Source organism: Budorcas taxicolor, chromosome 24 (genome assembly GCF_023091745.1).
Source record: "Budorcas taxicolor isolate Tak-1 chromosome 24, Takin1.1, whole genome shotgun sequence".
NCBI lineage: Eukaryota > Metazoa > Chordata > Mammalia > Artiodactyla > Bovidae > Budorcas > Budorcas taxicolor.
Window position 1 is genome coordinate 26,143,362 of NC_068933.1, and position 19,401 is coordinate 26,162,762.

Below are 19,401 nucleotides of genomic sequence, written 5' to 3' on the forward strand. Positions count from 1 at the left end.
GTCTCCAGGAGAGGAGGGGGGTGGCCACAGCTCACCCTGGGGACACAGACACTTTGGCTGCCACCCATGGGAGGCCTCCACCACGTGGAAACAGTCTTAAATTCTGCTGGGTCCCCAGAGTTCTTCTCTTTCCCTCATTACAGCCCTCAGAATTCCCTGCCCCACAGTATTTCACAGGGTCTGTCTGTGCTCAAGCCTCCCCTCAGCCGTAAGCCCAATGAGGGCAAAGCTGGATCATACAGCCCAGAGCACGTGTTAACCTCACCTATAGAATTTGTTCCTTCTTTGATTATTCACTTACTTACCAACATAACAATGATAAGGGAGTCTTAAAAAAAGACAAAAATCATATACCAATTGTTATTTTCCTGTGTTTCCAGAGTCTTCTTTATAACACACAATATATATATTCACTTCTGAAACTTGCATTGCTACCTACAGAAGTTTCATAAATGGTTTAAAAATATGTAACAGATATCTAGAATGAAGCTTCTCTGAGTCTAGACTTAATTATATCATTTAAACACGATGAGTCACAACCACACTTCTATGTATATTCTCACGTCTCACATCCATCATCCCTAAAACTAAAAAGATCATGAAAAAAGGCTGCTCTCTTAACATGCTGCCATGTCCCAGCAAACCTAAACAACCTGCTTGCTCTTCTCTAAGTCAGAAGATGACCTGGTCTGAATATGGTAATGGGACATTTTCACAGCAGCCATAAAAATGCCAGGACGCCCTCTTGTCCCTTGTGAACAGTCTGTGGCTACAGGTGAATCAAGGTAAAGAAGCGAGCAGGGATTATGAGTCACCCACCAGGAAGGCCTTTATGTAAAAGCTCGGGATTAAGACCTCAGTGGACTGGCAGCGCCCACCGAGGGAGCAGCGGAGTTGAGCAACAGTAACAATGGCTCCAGGAGTGAGTAAGTGCTACTCACAGGAGATAAAGACCAGTCTCTGGGCTAACAGGGCCCCTCCTCCTGTTCCCCGGTGCCCTCACAGTTAGCATGAGTGAGGGGAGCACCCCTCTCATCTAGGAAGCCTGCAACTGGCCATTTCTTCCATAGGAACTTCCCTGGTGGCCCAGTAGCTGGAATTCCATGCTTCCACTGCGGGGGCTGTGGGTTTGATCCCTGCTTGGGGAACTAGGATCCCATGTGCTGCATGGTACAGCCAAAAACAAAAGAGAGAGAAACCATCTTCCTTGTTATATTTTCTCTCTGTGTGTATCTAAACCAGTGGCAGAGGTTTACGAAGGTTATTTGGATAAACACATATAAATGACACCTTCAGGAAACCTATTTTTGTGTGACTGACGGAGGCTTCATTTATCCAGAGGCCTCAGCGCTAGCCGCTCTGAAAACCTGAAATGAGTCACTTTAGACACATCATCAACGTATGCTCTGTCACACTGAAGAGAGAAGATAGTTTTAGGATTTCAGTGCTTATTCTCAAACCTCCCCCTGCGTTTGAGTCTGGTCCTAAACATCTTATCATGGCCTCGGACCGAAAGCATGAAAAGATTTGAGTCGTTTATTGAGGGGCGTTCATGAATGAGAGACCCAAGGTCATAAAAAGAAAAGAGCTGGGAGAAGAGAATCCAGGAAACCCCTACACATAACATCTGGGAAGAGGAAGGAGAAGAAACGTTAGGAGGCTGAGGGAGAATGGACACGGAGGTCAGGGAGGAAAGTGGCTTACCGAGGCAACTCTTCCAGCTGAAAAAACCCATCGCTGGTTATTCCTAGGCTGGCACCTATGTAGGGAAAGGCAATATAGGTCACACCAACGGAGCTTTCTCTTGTAAAACAATCATATTCTATGCACAAACCAAACACCTTCTCAGCTCATCACTGTTTCGATGAGTTCTGTTAGAGTCTCCACTCAGGAAGCTGCCAATCAAATCTTCCCAAAGTCAACATTTTAATTTCCTCTGCCGTGAAGACCAAATAACTATTAAATTCCTTTGAGAAAGTAAGATCTCAGGTCCACCCTCAAATGGCTCACTATCTTGGTTCTCTTCTCCCTCCCTTTTTTCCTTCAAAGGTTTTAACCAACTCTCCCTTCATTGCGGGGAGACTTCCAAATGCATAGTTTCAGTTTTGACCTTCTCCCCGGGCTCCAGTTCCGTATTTCTAACTTTCCTGCTATAAGATTCTATTCTGCTTCAAACTTGCTGTTTTCCAAATTGAACCTTAAGCTTTATAATATCTCCCGAACTATATCCCTTTCTCATTTACCACTTCAGTTAAAAAGACCATCTTCCATCAATAATCCAAAGTCTCGAGCTTTCCTGGTGGCTCAGTGGGAGAGAATCCGCCTGCCAATGCAGGAGACAATGGGTTCGATTCCTGATCCGGGAAGATTCCCACACGCCCCAGAGCAGCTAAGCCCGGGTACCACAACTATTGATTGAGCCTGTGCTCGAGAGCCCAGGAGCCAAAAGTACTGAGCCCACATGCCCTAGAGCCCGTGCTCTGTGACAAGAAAAGTCACCGCAATGAGAAGCTCTTGTACCACAAGTACAGAGTAGCCCCCGCTCTCCCCAACTAGAAAAAAGTGCACACAGCAGCGAAGACCCAACACAGCCAAAAATAAATAAATATAATTATTTAAGAAAACAAACAATCCAAAGTCTTGAGTTCTCAATTGTGATTCCTTCTTTTAACAACCATCTCATCAGTTATTAAAAATACTACATTTTGCCAAATTTAATGCACAATGATTAAGGACACAGCTTGATTTCAGAAGTATTGAACATTTTCTAAAAATGTGTCTTGGAATCAATGAAATACAGTAGCTGGCTTTTCCTTCTGTGTTTCCTGTCTGCTCTCTTCTCCTAGTGCCTGGCATAGAGCAGTGGCTCAGTAACCTTCTGCAGAGCTGAACTGAGTTCTTCCACCACATTTCAGACAATAACACTGTAGTTCAGAACCTATTACCACCTCCTGCACATTCTACTGTAACAACTTTCTAACTGGCCTTCCTCCTCTGTAAATCACTGTCAGATTAGATTTCTAAAATTACCACTTAGATCTTGTCACTACCCTATTTATAAGCTATTAATAATCGGTTTTCATGAATGACAGAGACTCCTTAATTTCACTTTAAGTCCTCACAATTTGGCCCTAAGCTTCTTCCAGTTTCAGTTCAATGTATTTTGGGGGCCTTTTTTGCTGTACCACGTGGCATGTGGGATCTGACTTCCCTGACCAGGGATCAAACCCGAGCCCCCTGCCTTGGGAGGGCAGAGTCTTAATCACTGGATCACCAGAAAAGTCCCAGTTCAGTGTATTTGCTTCCAGATTTCACCGCTAGAAAACTGGTTGAATTGACTGAATGTCCCTTAAAGACTTATTTATCACACACTGGTTCTTCTGGCCTTTTTCTTCTTCAGCACATAATACCCAAATCTGTAAGCCCTTCTCCTGGCAAGTCTTTCTGGTCCATGCTAGCTCATAGTAAAGCATCCCCCCTTTCAGCGAACCAATGCTCACTGTCTGGCAATCACCTTGGAATATTTACATTTCTCTGCATTTATTCTTTTAATAAATGTATGTTTTAAAAAATTCAAAAAGCACCACAGGTCATTGTGTGAAAAGCAGGTCGCTTTCCCACCCAGGGCTCTGGTCCTCTCCTGGGGGGAGTGGGCACTGCAGGGTTCGGTGCACCCTTCCAGAGACCCCGGTGCATCTGCACAGTCTCCCTGCCTTTTTAAAAAGACATAAACTGCAGCATATTATACACATTGTTCCACGCGTTGCTTTCTTTCTCTAAACGATCCACTTTGAAAGCTGTTCCCTATCAGGATGTTTATATCCCATCTCACCAACTAAATTTTAAGTTATTTGACAACAGTATCTTTAACTTTTTTTTTTTTTTTACACTAGTTGTTCTTTAGCTTTTGGGCCACATATCCCTTTTAAAAACTTATGAAACTTTACAGATCCCTCTTCAAAGAGAAAGAAATACCTACATGCATAGAAACTCAAAATTTTCCATATCAGTTCAGGTTAGTCGTGGGTCTTCAGAAGCCAATCCATGGAGAGACTTCCCTGTTGGTCTAGTGGTTAAGACTGTGCACCCAATGCCGGGGACTTGGGTTCAATCCCTAGTCAGGGAACTAAGATCCCACATGCTACACGGCATGGCCAAAAAAAACCAGAAGAAGCCAATCCATGGAGAATATAAAAGTTGTATAAACCACGATCATCATCTATTAAATAAAAGAGCTTATAACTAGTTGGGGAAAAAGATACAGACAGTGTTTCCTATGACAGAACAAGGCAGTACCTTATGATTCATCCCTGTGTATACAAAGTAAAGGCAGATGACTGTTGGAGATTCATTACTGCTTTAATTTCTAATTCTTTACACGAGAGAAAAATATGCATATAAGAAGACTTAATTAGCTGATGAAATTACATCTATACAAGATTTCTCTCCTTTAAACAAAACAGTAAATATCTCACAACAAACTGAGGCTGGAAACAGACTCCACTGTGCCGAGAGGGGAAGGATGGGGCAATTGCTCATTTTTCCTCCCGTGTTACCTGCAGCCTGGAGCTGGATGAAATCTATCTTTCATTGCCCCATCACTGAAAAGTCAAAGTGTTAGTCGCTCAGTCATGTCCGACTCTCTGCGACCCCATGGAGTAAGCCTCTGTCCGTGGAACTCTCCAGACAAGAAAACGAGTGGGCAAGCCATTCCCTTCTCCAGTGGATCTTCCCAACACAGGGATCGAACCCAAGTCTCCTCATTGCAGGTAGATTCTTTACCGTCTGAGCCACCTGGGAAGCCCAGCCCTGTCACTTAGGCACCACTTAAGCCAGTTACATTCAGGTTCTGCAGAGACCTCCTCTCAGGTGTCCAAAACAAAGAACTGGCAAGCGGCAGATGCCCTGGTGTGGCGGGTATGGTGGGAAACAATGGTAAGGGCTGTCTGACTGTTATTTGTTAGCAGATGCCTTTGGATGACTCACCGGGGATCTGGCTCTCCTGAGGAACCGAGGGCACGCCACCTGTGGCGATCAGGATGTGAGGAGCGGTGTATTTTTTCCCGTTGACCTCCACTGTGGGCTGGGGATCGCACGTGAAAGCTGCATGGCCATGGATGATGTCTATGTGGGACTGGAGAAGAGAGCACAGTAACATTAGCCTGTTGGTAGGACTGAAAAGCAAGGGAGTGGGGAGGGAAGTATTGGGAGTTTGGGGTTAGCAGATGCAAACTATTATATTCTGGATGGATAAACAACAAGGTCCTACTGTATAGCACAGGGAGCTATAGTCAATATTCTGTGATAAACTGCAATAGAAAACAATATGAAAAATATATATATGTATAACTGAGTTACTTTGCATTACAGCAGAAATTAACAGAATACTGTAAATCAACTATACTTAAATTTTTTTTTTTTAAAGACAAAGATTAAATAAAAAGATTAAAAAAATAAAACAAGGGAATTCCCCAGTGATCCAGTAGTTAGGACTCAGTGTTTTCACAGCCAGAGCCAGGGTTTGATCCCTGGTTGGGGAACTGAGATTCCTCAAGCTGCACAGCACAGCCAAAAAAAAAAAAAGAACCCCCCCCTCCCAAAAAAAAAGCGAAACAAAACTTGTAGCAACTTATTTTTTCCAGTCTCTATGGAGGATTTTGATTTATGGCTTGCTGATGTCAAGACAACTCTCTGACGTCTGAGTTTCTGCAGAACTTCTAACTGTTGATTGATAGTTAGGTTGGGGGTTGCCATTGATGCTGAAGTACACAGTAAGTAGAAATAAAGATGGAATCTTGGGTGAAAACCCAGAAACTAAAAAAATATATATGCAAGTCATCCCATGAGGAAGAAGATTACATGTTTGTTCTCAAAAGGTGAAGGAGAAAGCCTTCCTCACTTGGAATGAAAACACACTGAAGAATGATGTGTCTGGAGGAAAGAAGCCTGAGAAAAACAAGAAGAATAAAGGTGCAGGGAGCTGAGGCAAAGGGAAATACTCTGGCCAAGTGGGGAGAAATGCCATCTTTCTCTTTTCTCAAACAAAAAGGGGAAGAACATCACAATCACATGACTGTGAAGTTTTACACGGAAGGTGTTGAGAACTCAGATTTGATTTGCTCGCACTGGCAGCCTCCATGCCTGGGACTGAGTCTGAACTGCCAGCAAGTTTCTGCCAGCCGTGATACACGCACAGGCAGAAATGTGGGCAACCCACAAGGACACTGGAATCCTGTAAGCACGATCACAGAACAGGACGTTTTAAGTTTGAGCACACCTGGTTCTAAATTGAGCTATTTCCTCATTTCTAATCAGCCCTCCAGCCCTGTTCTGCAGATGCCCTCGTTAATCAAGGTGAAACAAGATTGATGCCAAAAGCCACGAGGCTCCCTAAACACCTTCCTTCACGAGGTAATGATTTCCTATGCGGTGTTAGACAAAAAAGGGAGTGAGTCGAGTAGCAATAAATATAGGTAATCATTTAGGAAAGAAACTGATGAAATTTTAATTTTCATTCCCTAGGATATTTAACAGAAAGTTTCCTATTCTGAGTTTCTGGATGACCCATGGTTCTTTTCCCACATGAGGTCATGGAAATTCTGCTACACACCAAGATTTGTGAGTATTAAAAAATGTTGTTTCCTGAGTAATTTTCCATTCTCTTTTGCAAAAGTATTTTAAATAAGTTCCATTTAAAAAAAATTTTTTTTTAACTTGGGTATCTTAGTATAGCAAATGGCATCTCACATTCATGTCTATCAGCCTTAAAATCCCGTGAACTCTGAAGACCAAATATGTTCCCTCTGAACTGGGCTTAAGGTCAGAAAATACTACCTTCTCAAAAAGAAACCTAATGAAAAGAATTAATGTAAAAATATAAACGTGCTGCTAAGGAGATTACAGTGGCCCAAATATAACCCCAAGTATACTGATCTAACTTAACCTAAGCGATGCTGAAGTCTTAGAAGCTGCAGAGTGAGACCACAAAGACCACCGAAGGATGGTGAGAGTCATGCCGTCAAGAGGGCTGGGAATTCCCTGGTGGTTCAGTGGTTATAGGACTCTGCACTTTCACTGCCCGAGGCTGTGGGTTCAATCCCCGGTCAGGGAACTAGCATCCTGCAGGTTGTGTGGCCCAAAATAAATTAATTTAGAATAAATAAATAAAAAGGAGGAAGGAGAGCTGGATGGTTCGTGGTGCACAGTTCGTCAATGTCTCCGGCACAGTGCAGTGGAAAAGGGGTGACACGAAAGCACAAAGTGGGGGCTTCCCTCGTGGCTCAGGCGGTAACACAAGGCAGGAAAGGCCTCAGGATAGCAAAGAACACCACAGTGTGCTGAAAGCAAACACACCACTGCCTGATTTTCTTTTTTCCTTTCACTTTTAGACTCTTCATAGATACCTTTATTAATATATACATAGATAAGTACAAACACATGTATCTCTTCATTGGCCGAAAGGCCCTAAAACAATAGCACTGTAGCAGCAACGAGCACATCTAGAGCCAAGTTTATGTCTGCCTAACTTTGCTGACCGAACTACGTTCACAAAAATGTCCTTCTGAACCACAGCATGTCCTGAGTAGATCTAGCCACCAAGGACGAGGGTGTTCTGAGCAGGTGAGCAGTGGCAGCGTTCCAGCCAGATAATGGTTCTGAATTTAATCGACAAACTGGCTCACTGTTACATAATCAGGCTCTTAGGTGCTTGGTTTCCAGAACTGAGTGGAGGGTTAGACAGGTGCAGGCAGGTATTCGGTGAGACCTGGCACATACCACCATCTCTCCACAGAAATAGAAACAAGATTGATCTGCCAAGTCCAACTTATGCTCCGACAGATCAACATCAAAACCATTAATCACAAAGAAAGAAAAGAGATAAATGTAAAGGCTGTGTTTCAGTCTGGCCAGATTCAGTTCTCCAGCAGAGAACAGTTTCTTCTCAAAGTTCAAAGCCCGACACACTCACCTTGGTTAGATTATTCTGATAGATGGTGTTCAGGCGGCTCACATAGGCATCCCGCTTTTCCTTTATAATCCTGCAATGAACCAGAGTCAGTACTGAGGATCCGTAGTCTCCTTGCTCAGTGGTAACTAGGGCCTCTGACCATGAACACCCCAGAGCAGAGAATCAGACTGTCCACGAGAGCCCTGGGGGTGAGTGTCTCTAAAGGCAGGCGCCCCTTCCCCTGTGTCTGTCTGCTTTCCGTATGCATGCAGAGAAACCTTAATCTACTCCAGGGAAAACGTTCAGTTAACACAAACTGTTCATAAACTCCTTTCTGCACAAAAAGCAAGGAGCACTGCTTTGGCACAAAGCCGAGTATGTCATGGCTACTCATTATTTGCTCAATAAATGAATAAATAAGCTAACTTTTTAAATGTATGGCTTCAGAGACATTTATACAAGGGGATTCTCTGGCAGTCCAGAGGTTAGGACTCCCCATTTCCACTGCAGAGGGCACGCGTCAATCCCTTGGAGAACTAAGATCCTACATGCTGCGAGATGCAGCCAAAAGGAGACCAAAAAAAAAGTTTATAGCAGTTCCTTTAAAAGTTAAACATAGGGGATTAAGAGGTTCAAATTATTATGCATAAAATAAGCTACAAAGATATATTGGACAGCACAGGGAATACAGCCAATGATTTATAATAACTACAAAAGTAGCATAACCTTTAAAAGGTGTGAATCACTATGATCTACATCTGAAACTTATATAATATTGTAGGCCAACTATACCTCAATAAAAATAAATAAAAGGTATAAAAACTTCCAAAAAAGTTAAAATATAAACTGTCACAAGACTCGGCAATTTTACTTTTAAGTGTAGACCCAAAAGAACTGAAAACAGGACTTGCAGACCAATGTTCATAACATCAGTATTCACAACAGACAAAAGAGGGAAAAAACCCAGGAGTCCACTGACGAATGGATAAATACAACACGGTATGTAAACATTAGGGACTGTCACTTAGCCTTACAAGGAATGAAATTCTGACACATGCCACAGCATGGATGAACTCTAAAAATGTTAGGCTAAGTGAAATAAGCCAGGCATAAAAGGTACCTAGAATAGGCAAATTCATAGAGACAGAAGATAAAGTAGAGATACCAGGGGTTTGCATGTGGGAGGGAAGACTGTTTCACAGGTACACTGTTTCTGCTTGGGAGGCTGAAAAAGTTCTGGAAATGGATGTTGGTGATGGCTGCACAACACTATGAATATACCTAATGCCACTGAATCAACAACTTTAAAATAGCTCACAGGTACACTGTTTCTGCTTGGGAGGCTGAAAAAGTTCTGGAAATGGATGTTGGTGATGGCTGCACAACACTATGAATATACCTAATGCCACTGAATCAACAACTTTAAAATAGCTCACAGGTACACTGTTTCTGCTTGGGAGGCTGAAAAAGTTCTGGAAATGGATGTTGGTGATGGCTGCACAACACTATGAATATACCTAATGCCACTGAATCAACAACTTTAAAATAGCTAACATGGACCTTGTATGTTGTATATGTATTTCAAAACCATTCTATTAAGGTATGATTGAGATACAAAAAGCTGTACGTATTTAATGTATACAACTCGATGAGTTTAGAGACAAGTATACACCTATGAAATTATCACTGCAGTCAATGCCATAAACATATCCATCACCTCCAAATGCTTGTTATATACTGTTTACTATGATAATAATAATAATATGCCCCCAAAAGTTTATGGTTCACTTCATTATGAAAGAAAAAATTTGCACTTATAAACAGAACCGTCTCAGCATTTATACTTACCGCCAATTGAATTTACTTTCACAACTTTGAAAGCCATAATCAACGTGGTCATGCATGAATTCAGAGTGGACAGCAGTGTTCCACATTACCTATATTTAAAAAAAAAGTGGTGCATGAGTCTTGAGAGAAAACAGAAATTTTTTCCTATAGAAAGGTAACTATATAACAATAGATAAAAATACTGATCTTTAAGTCACAAATAAAAACATAAGAAAAATAAATAAATAACAAATAAAACTAAACATTTTTAAAGAGAAGTTCAGAAATATGACCAGACAGATTTTCTAGTGAGGCTTCTGAAATGTTGGGGGAAATTACTTCTGCTCTTGAATTCATTCCCGAGTTTATAAGCTCTATAAAAGCAAAATAGTATATGCCTTACAGTTCTATTCACTACTGCTTACATTTGTTTTAAGTTTCAGATGTCTTTAACCTTTTGCATCTACAACTTTAAAGTGATTTAGAAGGAAACTGTAAGATAAAACTGAGCACTGGAAACTTTAAAAGAATGGACTCTTACTATGTAAGAGTATGTATCCGCTAACTACAAACATGTCTTTGTAAGGATATATGTAATCAGACACCTGGAACTCACAAGATTTGACTGAGATGTAGCCTATAATCTGTAAAAGCTTTTAATACCAACTGATTGTCATGATAACTGAATTAAAACTGGCATCCAGAAGTCTAGATGGCAAACTGCCATTTTATTGGTCAGAAATGCCCGAGACTCCACTTTTAACAAGGCTTTGATTTCTTCTTTATGCTTTTTTCCCTGTGTGCCTCAAAAAGAATAAACTGATGACTTTGCTGGACTCTTTTAACCGAGGTGCAGTTCTATCAACTGCTTACCACCATGGCATCCAAATACTATCCTCAGAAACATCATTCAAGCAACTTGAGAAATTCAATTTTAGAATGGCCAGGAGATACCCCAAGTCACATGATGCATGGTTTTAACATGGATAATTTACAGGGCAATAGATTTCTGCTGAAAAACAAAAACTATCAACATCAAGATAAAAAAAAACCCCCGACAATCTTGACACACCTTTTCAGGAGAAAAACCATTCTAGTCTCTCTGGGAAAAAAATCAGAGCTGCACTGGAGCAGGTGAAAGACCAGAAGGATTGAGGCAAACACCCAACTCTGTGCAAAGTCACTGAGGGTTCCAGGTATTAAGTGAAGCCACGTGCGTGAGGCACACCCATCCATTTGCTACCCTCACGTACTAGGTCTTGCTCATTTCAGCACTTGGGCTTAGAATTGGATATAATCGTTTTTATTTCCTGGCTGGACCTCCCGATTGAGAAAAGGTTATCCTGTGCAGACAGATAATGCTTCTCTTTGACATCATGACTATACATATTTGGTTGGCCTTTGTTCCTTCTAGACCTTCAGAAGTTGGAGACGACACTGTGTTCTATTCCTGGTTATCTCCCCGCTGTGTCCCCAAAGGAACTTTGTCCCTGAGAGAACCTAACCACAAGGTGAACGGCCAGGATGAATTTCCTTTGTATGTATGGTGCAGTTAGTATCCAGGAGCTAATATTTCTGTGGTTATCTCTACAGCAGCCCTTCCCTCCCTTTTTCTGGGCTGAATATGCCACTCACTTGCCCAGTCTCCTCTGCAGGGGTAGCTTGCCCTGGCCAGAAGAATCTAAAGCCATCTGCGGGGAAAGTGCTGGGTGAGGACATCCTGCCTGGAGGTCCACCAGCCATCCTGTGGCTTTGAGGGGGTGGGGCATGATATTACTGATCATACACCGAGGATACCAGAGCGGAAAGATGGAGAGAAGCCAGCGGTCTTTCAGATATCTATCCCCAGGCATCTTTTCTCCCTCTTCAGGCTTCTTAATGAATGTTATTTGTGCATGCTGAGTCGCTCAGTTGTGTTCAACTCTTTGTGACCCCCTGGACTGTAGGCCACCAGGCTCCTCTGTCCATGTGGATTCTCTAGGCATGAATACTGGAGTGGGTTGTCATGCCCTTCTCCAGGGGATCTTCCTGACCCAGGGATCGAACCCTAATCTCCTGCATTGCAGGTGGATTCTTCACAACCGAGCCACCAGGGAAGCCCAAATGATATTTAAAAACACAAATAAAAACTATCCTGTGGTTTAAGCCACCATTAGTAGGTTTCTCAGCACTTTTTTGCGGCAAGGATTTTAACTGGTACATCTGAAAATAACCTTATTCTGATCACGATTCACCAAATATGCCCAAGGGGAATGAAAGGAAGGAGAAATAAAAGTTCTACCTTTTTAGGTACACATCCGACATTCACCTAGAAAAAAAATAAGAGGGACATATTTTAGGAATATTCAATTCAAAACCATCAAAGAAACCTGCAAAAGATGAAACCCAAGCATCCACCCCGGAGACTTACTCCCTTTTTTCTATTATAGAGTTGAAAAAGTTATGAACAATACTTCCTTGTGTGAGAAGGCAGAGAATTTTACTTATCAGCATTTTGTCAAGAAAAGCAGTGGGTTGCAGGGGGGAACAATTCCATTCCTGAGGCAGGGCAGCGGGGAGGGAGGCACTCCAGGGATGATACAGATCAGGAGGTAGCCAAGGTCAGAGCTTGCACAAGCCAAGAGGGACACAGCAGAAGAGAAAGAGCAATGCAGTGGCGAGAGGCCCCACCAGCTGAATAAAGGCAACTGAATCGTTCAAGCAGCTGTCCTGGAGGATTTCTGAGAAATTTACTATGGCTTATGCTGGGTAAAACACCCAGAATGTTTCCTCTGAGAAAATCTATAGCAGAAAATTACATTATTTTTCAAGATCAAAGTATGATGATGAATCAAGCAGTTAAGTTCATCCATTATCTCTCTCTATGCTTATATACACGAAGATAATACAACCATATATACACTTATATTCATGTATATGTATAGACCTTTATGTCTGTATGTTAGAAACAGACCACAAACTTGACTTAGTCTTCTAGCAGCCAATACAAAGGAGAACACAGATAGTAAGATTTCAGTAAAAACCAGCCAGATGTTTAAAAGTATACTATTCTTCATAAAAAAACATATAACTATTCAAACTCCTTAGAGAGAAATTCCCCCAACAGTCCTTGTAAATTGTGATGTATGTTTACACACACATTTTTGTGTACATTTATTTCCTTTCGATCACACCCTAAATTCATAACTTGAAAAAAACTATGGCTAAGAGTAAGACTAATTAGTACTTAGGCAGCAATATTGTACTATAATTATGTAACATGATAAATATTCTTACATTAGGCAATCATATTACAATCGATAAATACATCAAAGTGACAGGCTATACACCTTAAACTTACACGATGTTACACATCAAACTTATTTGACTACAAATATGTATTTTTTAAAGAGAAAGCCATTAAAACTGCACATACTGTTCGGCACACACCATTAGAGTTTAGCAATTCTAAATTTAGGACTGTATTGCACTTAAATGGTCACATATTATGTTCCAGCATCCAAAGATACATAGATAAGGATGTGCATTCACTGTGACAGGGATTAACAGGAAACAAGGTAACTATCCATCATTAAGGAAGCATTATTATAGGGAAATTACTGTACACTGAGCCTATGGAATACTTTGTAGTCCTTTAAAAGGCCACTGTGATTTCTATTTACTGTTACAGAAGGGTTTCTTAGAATATTAAGCGACAAAAAGAAAGCTGCAGAACAATTGGTTCTGTATATTCCAATTTACATTTATATATATTTGAAAATGTGCACATACAATTAAACACTTTGAGCACATACTCCATGTTATTAACAGTAGTCATCTCTGGGGAGGGAGAAAATGTTCATGTTTTACTCCATATGCTTTCTGTAATGTCATTCCTTACTTGTGTAATTCATTTAGACAAAGAAATAAACCAAAATGATTTTATCTGGGTATTGGAATTTAGATGGTTGATTCTTTGATTCTTATCTATTTTCAGCATTTTCTACTATACAATTATTTTTCATTTACATGGAAACATTTGTTACATTGGAATGATTTATATCAGGTGCTCATAACCTCTGCTGACCACGACCATAGAGAACTAGGCGGGCTCTCTGGATGCCTAAACATTATAGGTCTGGGGCCAAGTGTATGACTTTTGAGTAGTTTATTTTTTAGAAGTTTAACCATTCATTCATTCAGAAGTACTGATTAAGTGCTCAGAAATGACGCAAATCAGAGCACTAAATGGAGGCAGACTCTGCTCTCCTGGAGCCACAGTCCCGACCAGAAGGAGGTGCTTGGCCTGTCCAGGAAGCCGACTCCAGAGGCAGCAGCAGAATCACCCACATTCCCTAAAATCGCAGACTCTTGGGCCCGAAGTCAGAGGAGGAAGCTGGTAGAAAATTATGAGCTTTAGGAGCCAGAGAATCTGTCTAGCACACTTCGGGACCTGGGGCTAGGGCTGAATGGAAACCCATGACCTTGACGTGCTCCTCCTATTTTGGCAGCTCCTAGTGACAGGCCTCCAGGGGTTTCCACTGGTTTCCAAAACCTCAAACACTTCAGCGCAACCCCACTATCAAATGCCTCTTTGATGTGGAAGGAGAAAATGATTCATTACCTACAAAGCTGAGGAAGCTGGGTTGGAGAGCTCTACGCAGCCCTAGTCAACCCTCCTTCCCACTCTAGCTGAGGTTGAGCACAGACATAGAGTCAGACAGACAGGAGCTTGAATCCTCTACTTGCTGGCTGTTGGGGTAAGTTTCTAAACCCTTCTGAGCTCGGTTTCCTATCCCATAGAACGGGACTTATATTACTTAAGGGCTATTAGTATCCCATAATACTTATATTGTAGAGGTTTTGAGATGATCAGAGATGATGCATGTAAAGCACCTGTTTCCTAATTCATGATAGTTCTGATGATGCCACTGACCTCTCTGAATTATTTCTGCAGTCTGCCAGCTCTTCTGGTGTACAAAAGCCATATGGAAAAGTGTGTGTCTTAGTTGCTCAGTTGTGCCTGACTATGAGACCCCACAGACTATAGCCCACCAGGCTCCTCTGCCCATGGGATTCTCTAGGCAAGAATACTAGAGTGGGTTGCCATTTTCTCCTCCAGGGGATCTTCCCAATCCAGGAATCAAATCCATGTCTCTTGCATTGGCTGGCAGATTCCTTACCACTAAGCCACCTAGGAAGCCTGAGAGTCCAGTGATACCTGTGGCAAAATTCATGAGCTTCACCATTTAACCAAGGTCTGGCCTTCTCACCTAAATTCTGCCCAGACAAGTAAAAACATCACAGTAACTTGGCTAATTTGCAATCTCACGGGTCAAGAATGTCACTGGTGCTTAAGTAACAGTAAGCTTCCTTCCTCTGGTTTCCCCCTTACCGTTTCCCATCACGGGTTGCCTGTGGTTTCGTCCATCCATTTTCCTTCTTCACAGCCTAAAATCTAGCTCAGGACTGAGGCAGGAGCACTTAGCAAGTGACAAATCGCCATTCACTAAGCAAAACACTATCGGTTCATCAACAGCTTCTTTCAGCACAACCTTTCAGTCATATTGCACAAGACACTGTTCTAGGGGCTCAGTGTTGATGAACAGAAGAGATAAAGACCTCTGTCTCTGGCAAGTGTCACCAGCTTTACATCCACAGCTAATAAGCCCCTGGACACCACTAACCCACGTCCCTTCACAATTCTGACCACTCCTGATGTATGTTTTATTTCTCCACAATTTAGCTCCATTCTGACAGCATCCATTGGAGACAGGATCAGATCTCAGCGGTGAAGGGGTCAGTCCTACAAGACTGCCCTATCCCCCATGTCAGTCACCAAACACAAGTCCAGATTATCGGCTATGCTTCTGACCAACCTGCTATAGATCCAAAGTTTCAATGACTCCACCTCCCACCGCCCTTTCTTGGTTTTGATTAATTTGCTAGAGTGGCTCACAGGACCTAGAGAAACGTGTGATGGAACATTTTACTCATGAGATTACCAGTTTATTATAAAAAGCTATAACATAACTCAGGAGCAGACCAGTGGAAGAGATGTGCAGGGTAAGCTATGTAGGAAGGAGTGTGGAGCCCTCACGCCCTCTCTGGGCACACTCCATTCTCCTCGAATCTCCAAGTGTTCACCAACCCAGAAGCTCTCTGAACTCTGTCCTTTTGGTTTTCTCTGAAGGCTTCCATTACACAGTCAGGGTTGACTACATCATTGGCCACTGGTGTTATTCAACCTCCAAACCCTTGTCCTTGCCTTCCCAAGGTCAGAGGGTTAGGCTGGTTCCTTTGCCAACCAGCACCCATGCTTATGTTCTTTCCATCAGACACCTCATTAACTTAAACCCAGGTGAGGCTGAATGTCAAGGCACCTTTACCACTCATCATATAGTAAATTCCAAAGGTTTTAGGAGCTCTGTGCCAGAAATGGGAATAAAGATCAAACACGTATTTCTTATTATAAATCCAATTATCACACCCTAGCACATATTAAACGTTTAATATCCATGTCTTTTACCTTCAAATTTCAGATGAAAGTTAGTCTGGGAAGGCATCTAGCTTGAAAGAAGAGTGAAAGTATTCTACATAAAACAGAATCTAAAGCAAGAAAACGAACTTATAAAAGAGGTATTCAAATGTTAGAACTAAAATTGTTTGAGCTCAATTCTTATTTTAGCGGATCCTTAGATTAACATGCAATCTCCCAGTCCCAGGGATCAAACACAAATGAACTGCTACTCTGGGGCAACCAGGGGAAACCAGATTCAGCTATGTGAGACAAGCTCCTCTAGGGTATTACTTTCCTCTACCACCTGACACCCACTGAGTGTTATCTGGCCCCACAGCTCTTGTGCACCCCCAAAAGAAAAAGGATCTAGGATCCCATATCCTATTTAATATCTCATGTTGCAACACTCAGTGAATAAACGGTTATTAATTGTGACTGTGTGTAATCTGCTTAGAAATGCGGAAGGTCACTCATATTTCCATAAAACTCTTTAATTCCACCCGACCAGAAAAATTCTGTTGCTACTTGTGCAAAATACCTTTTACATGCAAGCAGGAACTTTGAAGGATTAAGAAGCAGCCTTTCTTTTACTGGCCTTGCAAATTTAGTGGGTTCTGAGGTGGATGGCAAAGCAACATTACTAAGACTGTTGCAAAAGATTATACAATCAACAAGGTAAATCTAAAGACTTCAATAATAGGATCTGCCTGCTTCAACGAACCCCACCCTTTCTGATTACTCCTTTCTTTGGCACTTATGAACATAGGTGTGCCTCATTTTATGAAACTCTCAACTCATGAAACAATCAGGATTATTTTCTGGTTTTGAGGGATCTTTGTCAATACTGAAGGAGCTAATGGCAAGGTTCCCTAAATTGAGCTCTCCTTTTAGTAAATGGTCATTTAAAAATGCATGTTCAACCTTGGGAAAGTGTCAGTTGCTCAGCTGTGTCCAACCCTTTGCAACCCCGTGGACTGTGTAGCCTGCCAGGCTCCTCTGTCCATGGGATTCTCCAGGCAAGAATACTGGAGTGGGTTGCCATTTCCATCTCTAGGGGCTCTTCCTGAGCCAGGGATCGAACCTGGGTCTCCTATACTGCAGGCAGATTCTTTACAATCTGAGCCACCAGGGAAACCAAACTTGGAACATCATAGTGAAATAAGACAGTCACAGAAAGATAGCTATTGCATGATTCCACTTACATGAGGGATCTAAGACAGTCAAATTCAAAGAATCAAACAGTGGACTGGTGGCTGCCAGGGCTGGGGGTGGGAGAGGGCAACGTGAATTTACCAATTAATGGGCTCCAAATCTCGATAAGCAGGATGTTTTAAAGATCTGTCGTACAACACTGTACCTACAGTCAGCAATACTGTTGTTGGTCAGTTGCTCAGTCGTGTCTGACTCTGCGACCCCATGGACTGCATGCAGCACGCCAGGCCTCCCAAACTCCTGGAGCTTGCAGAAATTTATGTCCATCGAGTTGGTGATGCAGTACTGTACACTAACAATTTTGTTAAGAGGGTGGATTTCATGTTAAGTATTCTTACCATTAAAAAATATGCATGTTCAGCCTACTGGGGCTACAGATACTATAATATCAAAGTACCTGCGACTACCTCCAAGTTAGTGTATGATTTACCTGTTATACCACATAATTGTTTGCAGCCTGAAGTGAAGAAGTGTTAAGTTGCTTAGTCATGTTTGACTCTCTGCGACCTCATGAACTGTAGACCAGCAGGCTTCTCTATCCATGGGATTCTCCAGGCAAGAATACTGGAGTGGGTTGCCATTTCCTTCTCCAGGGGATCTTCCCAACCAGGGGCAGATTCTTTACCATCTGAGCCACCAGGGAGGCCCTGTAAACAGCCTAGATGAATACAGACAACAATTCACCAGATGGCTGTTTCTCAGGCCTCTTTTAAAGCCTCCACTCCTCCTGCTAGCCTCTCCAACTGGTGTGTACAGCACAGCTCACTGTGACATTAATGATCAAGAAGACTTTTGCTAGGTGCAAACTTTCCATTATAAAGTAAGTAAGTCACGGGGATGTAACTACATACAGCATGGTGCCTACAGTTAATAACACTATTTGAAAGCTGCTAAGAGGGCAGAGCTTAAAAGTTTACAAGAGGGGACTTCCCTGGCAGTCCAGTGGCTAAGGCTCCACACTCCCAATGCAGGGGGCCCAGGTTCTATCCCTGGTTGGGAAACTAAGATCCCACAAGCCACAACTAAGAGTTTGCATACCACAACTAGGACCTAGCTCAGTCCAATAAATTAATTAAAATAAATTTTAAACAGTGGGAAAAAAAAGTTCACAGGAAAAACTTGTAACTATGTATTATGACAGATGTTAACTACATTTATGGTGGTGATCATTTCACAATATATACAAATTTCAAGTTATCTGAAAGTAATATTCTATTTAAAAAAAGACTTTTTGTCTAGGGATCAACCCTTACTCGCTCTCATTGGTTAAGAACCTCACACTGATCCACTAAAACTGGGTTAGTCTTTATCGCTACATCAGTACAGTCAGCAAGAACACTGGAATACGCGCTCCTGCAGGCCCTGGGGCAAGGGAATAGTAAGTCAGAAAGAAGGGCCCTGAACCACAGCAACCAAGCTCCCAGAAGGCTCTAGTTCACCTTGGCTTTGGGCAACCTCTGCATTTTCCCTTGGTCTGCACTTGATCATGAGACAAGCATGATACAGGCAGGCCTCAAAGATATTTCGGGTTGGGCTCCAGACCACCGAAATGAAGTGAGTACCCCAAGAGTCACATGAATTTTTTTGGTTTCCTAGTTCATACAACAGTTACTTTTACACTACACTGTAGTCAATTAAGTGTGTAACAGCATTGAGAAAAAAGGCACAAAACTAAGAAACACTTTATTGCTAAAAAATGCTAACCGTCATCTGAGTCCTCACCAAGTCGTGTAGTTAAAATCAAGGATCATTGATGGCAGACTACCATAACAGATACAATAATGAAGAAAAAGTCTGAAATACCACGGGAGTTAAAATGACACAGAGACATGAAGTGAGCAAGTGCTGCTGCAAAAATGGCACTAAGAGATGTGGGCAACGCAGGGTAGCCACAAGCCTGCAGTCTGTAAAAAGG

At 42.1% G+C, this 19,401-nt stretch overlaps 1 protein-coding gene across 1 annotated transcript in view; it reads right to left on the minus strand.

Moving 5' to 3' along the window:
* The window catches only part of GSR (glutathione-disulfide reductase), a 43,199-nt gene that overhangs the window by 17,254 nt on the left and 6,544 nt on the right, over window positions 1–19,401 (minus strand). The window contains exons 2-6 of the mRNA XM_052661402.1: window positions 12,057–12,083; window positions 9,797–9,885; window positions 7,970–8,039; window positions 4,987–5,134; window positions 1,705–1,759 (exon numbers count right to left, since the gene is read on the minus strand). Of these exons, the coding sequence (XP_052517362.1) occupies window positions 1,705–1,759; window positions 4,987–5,134; window positions 7,970–8,039; window positions 9,797–9,885; window positions 12,057–12,083 (389 nt within the window). The remainder of the gene's footprint in view (window positions 1–1,704; window positions 1,760–4,986; window positions 5,135–7,969; window positions 8,040–9,796; window positions 9,886–12,056; window positions 12,084–19,401) is intronic.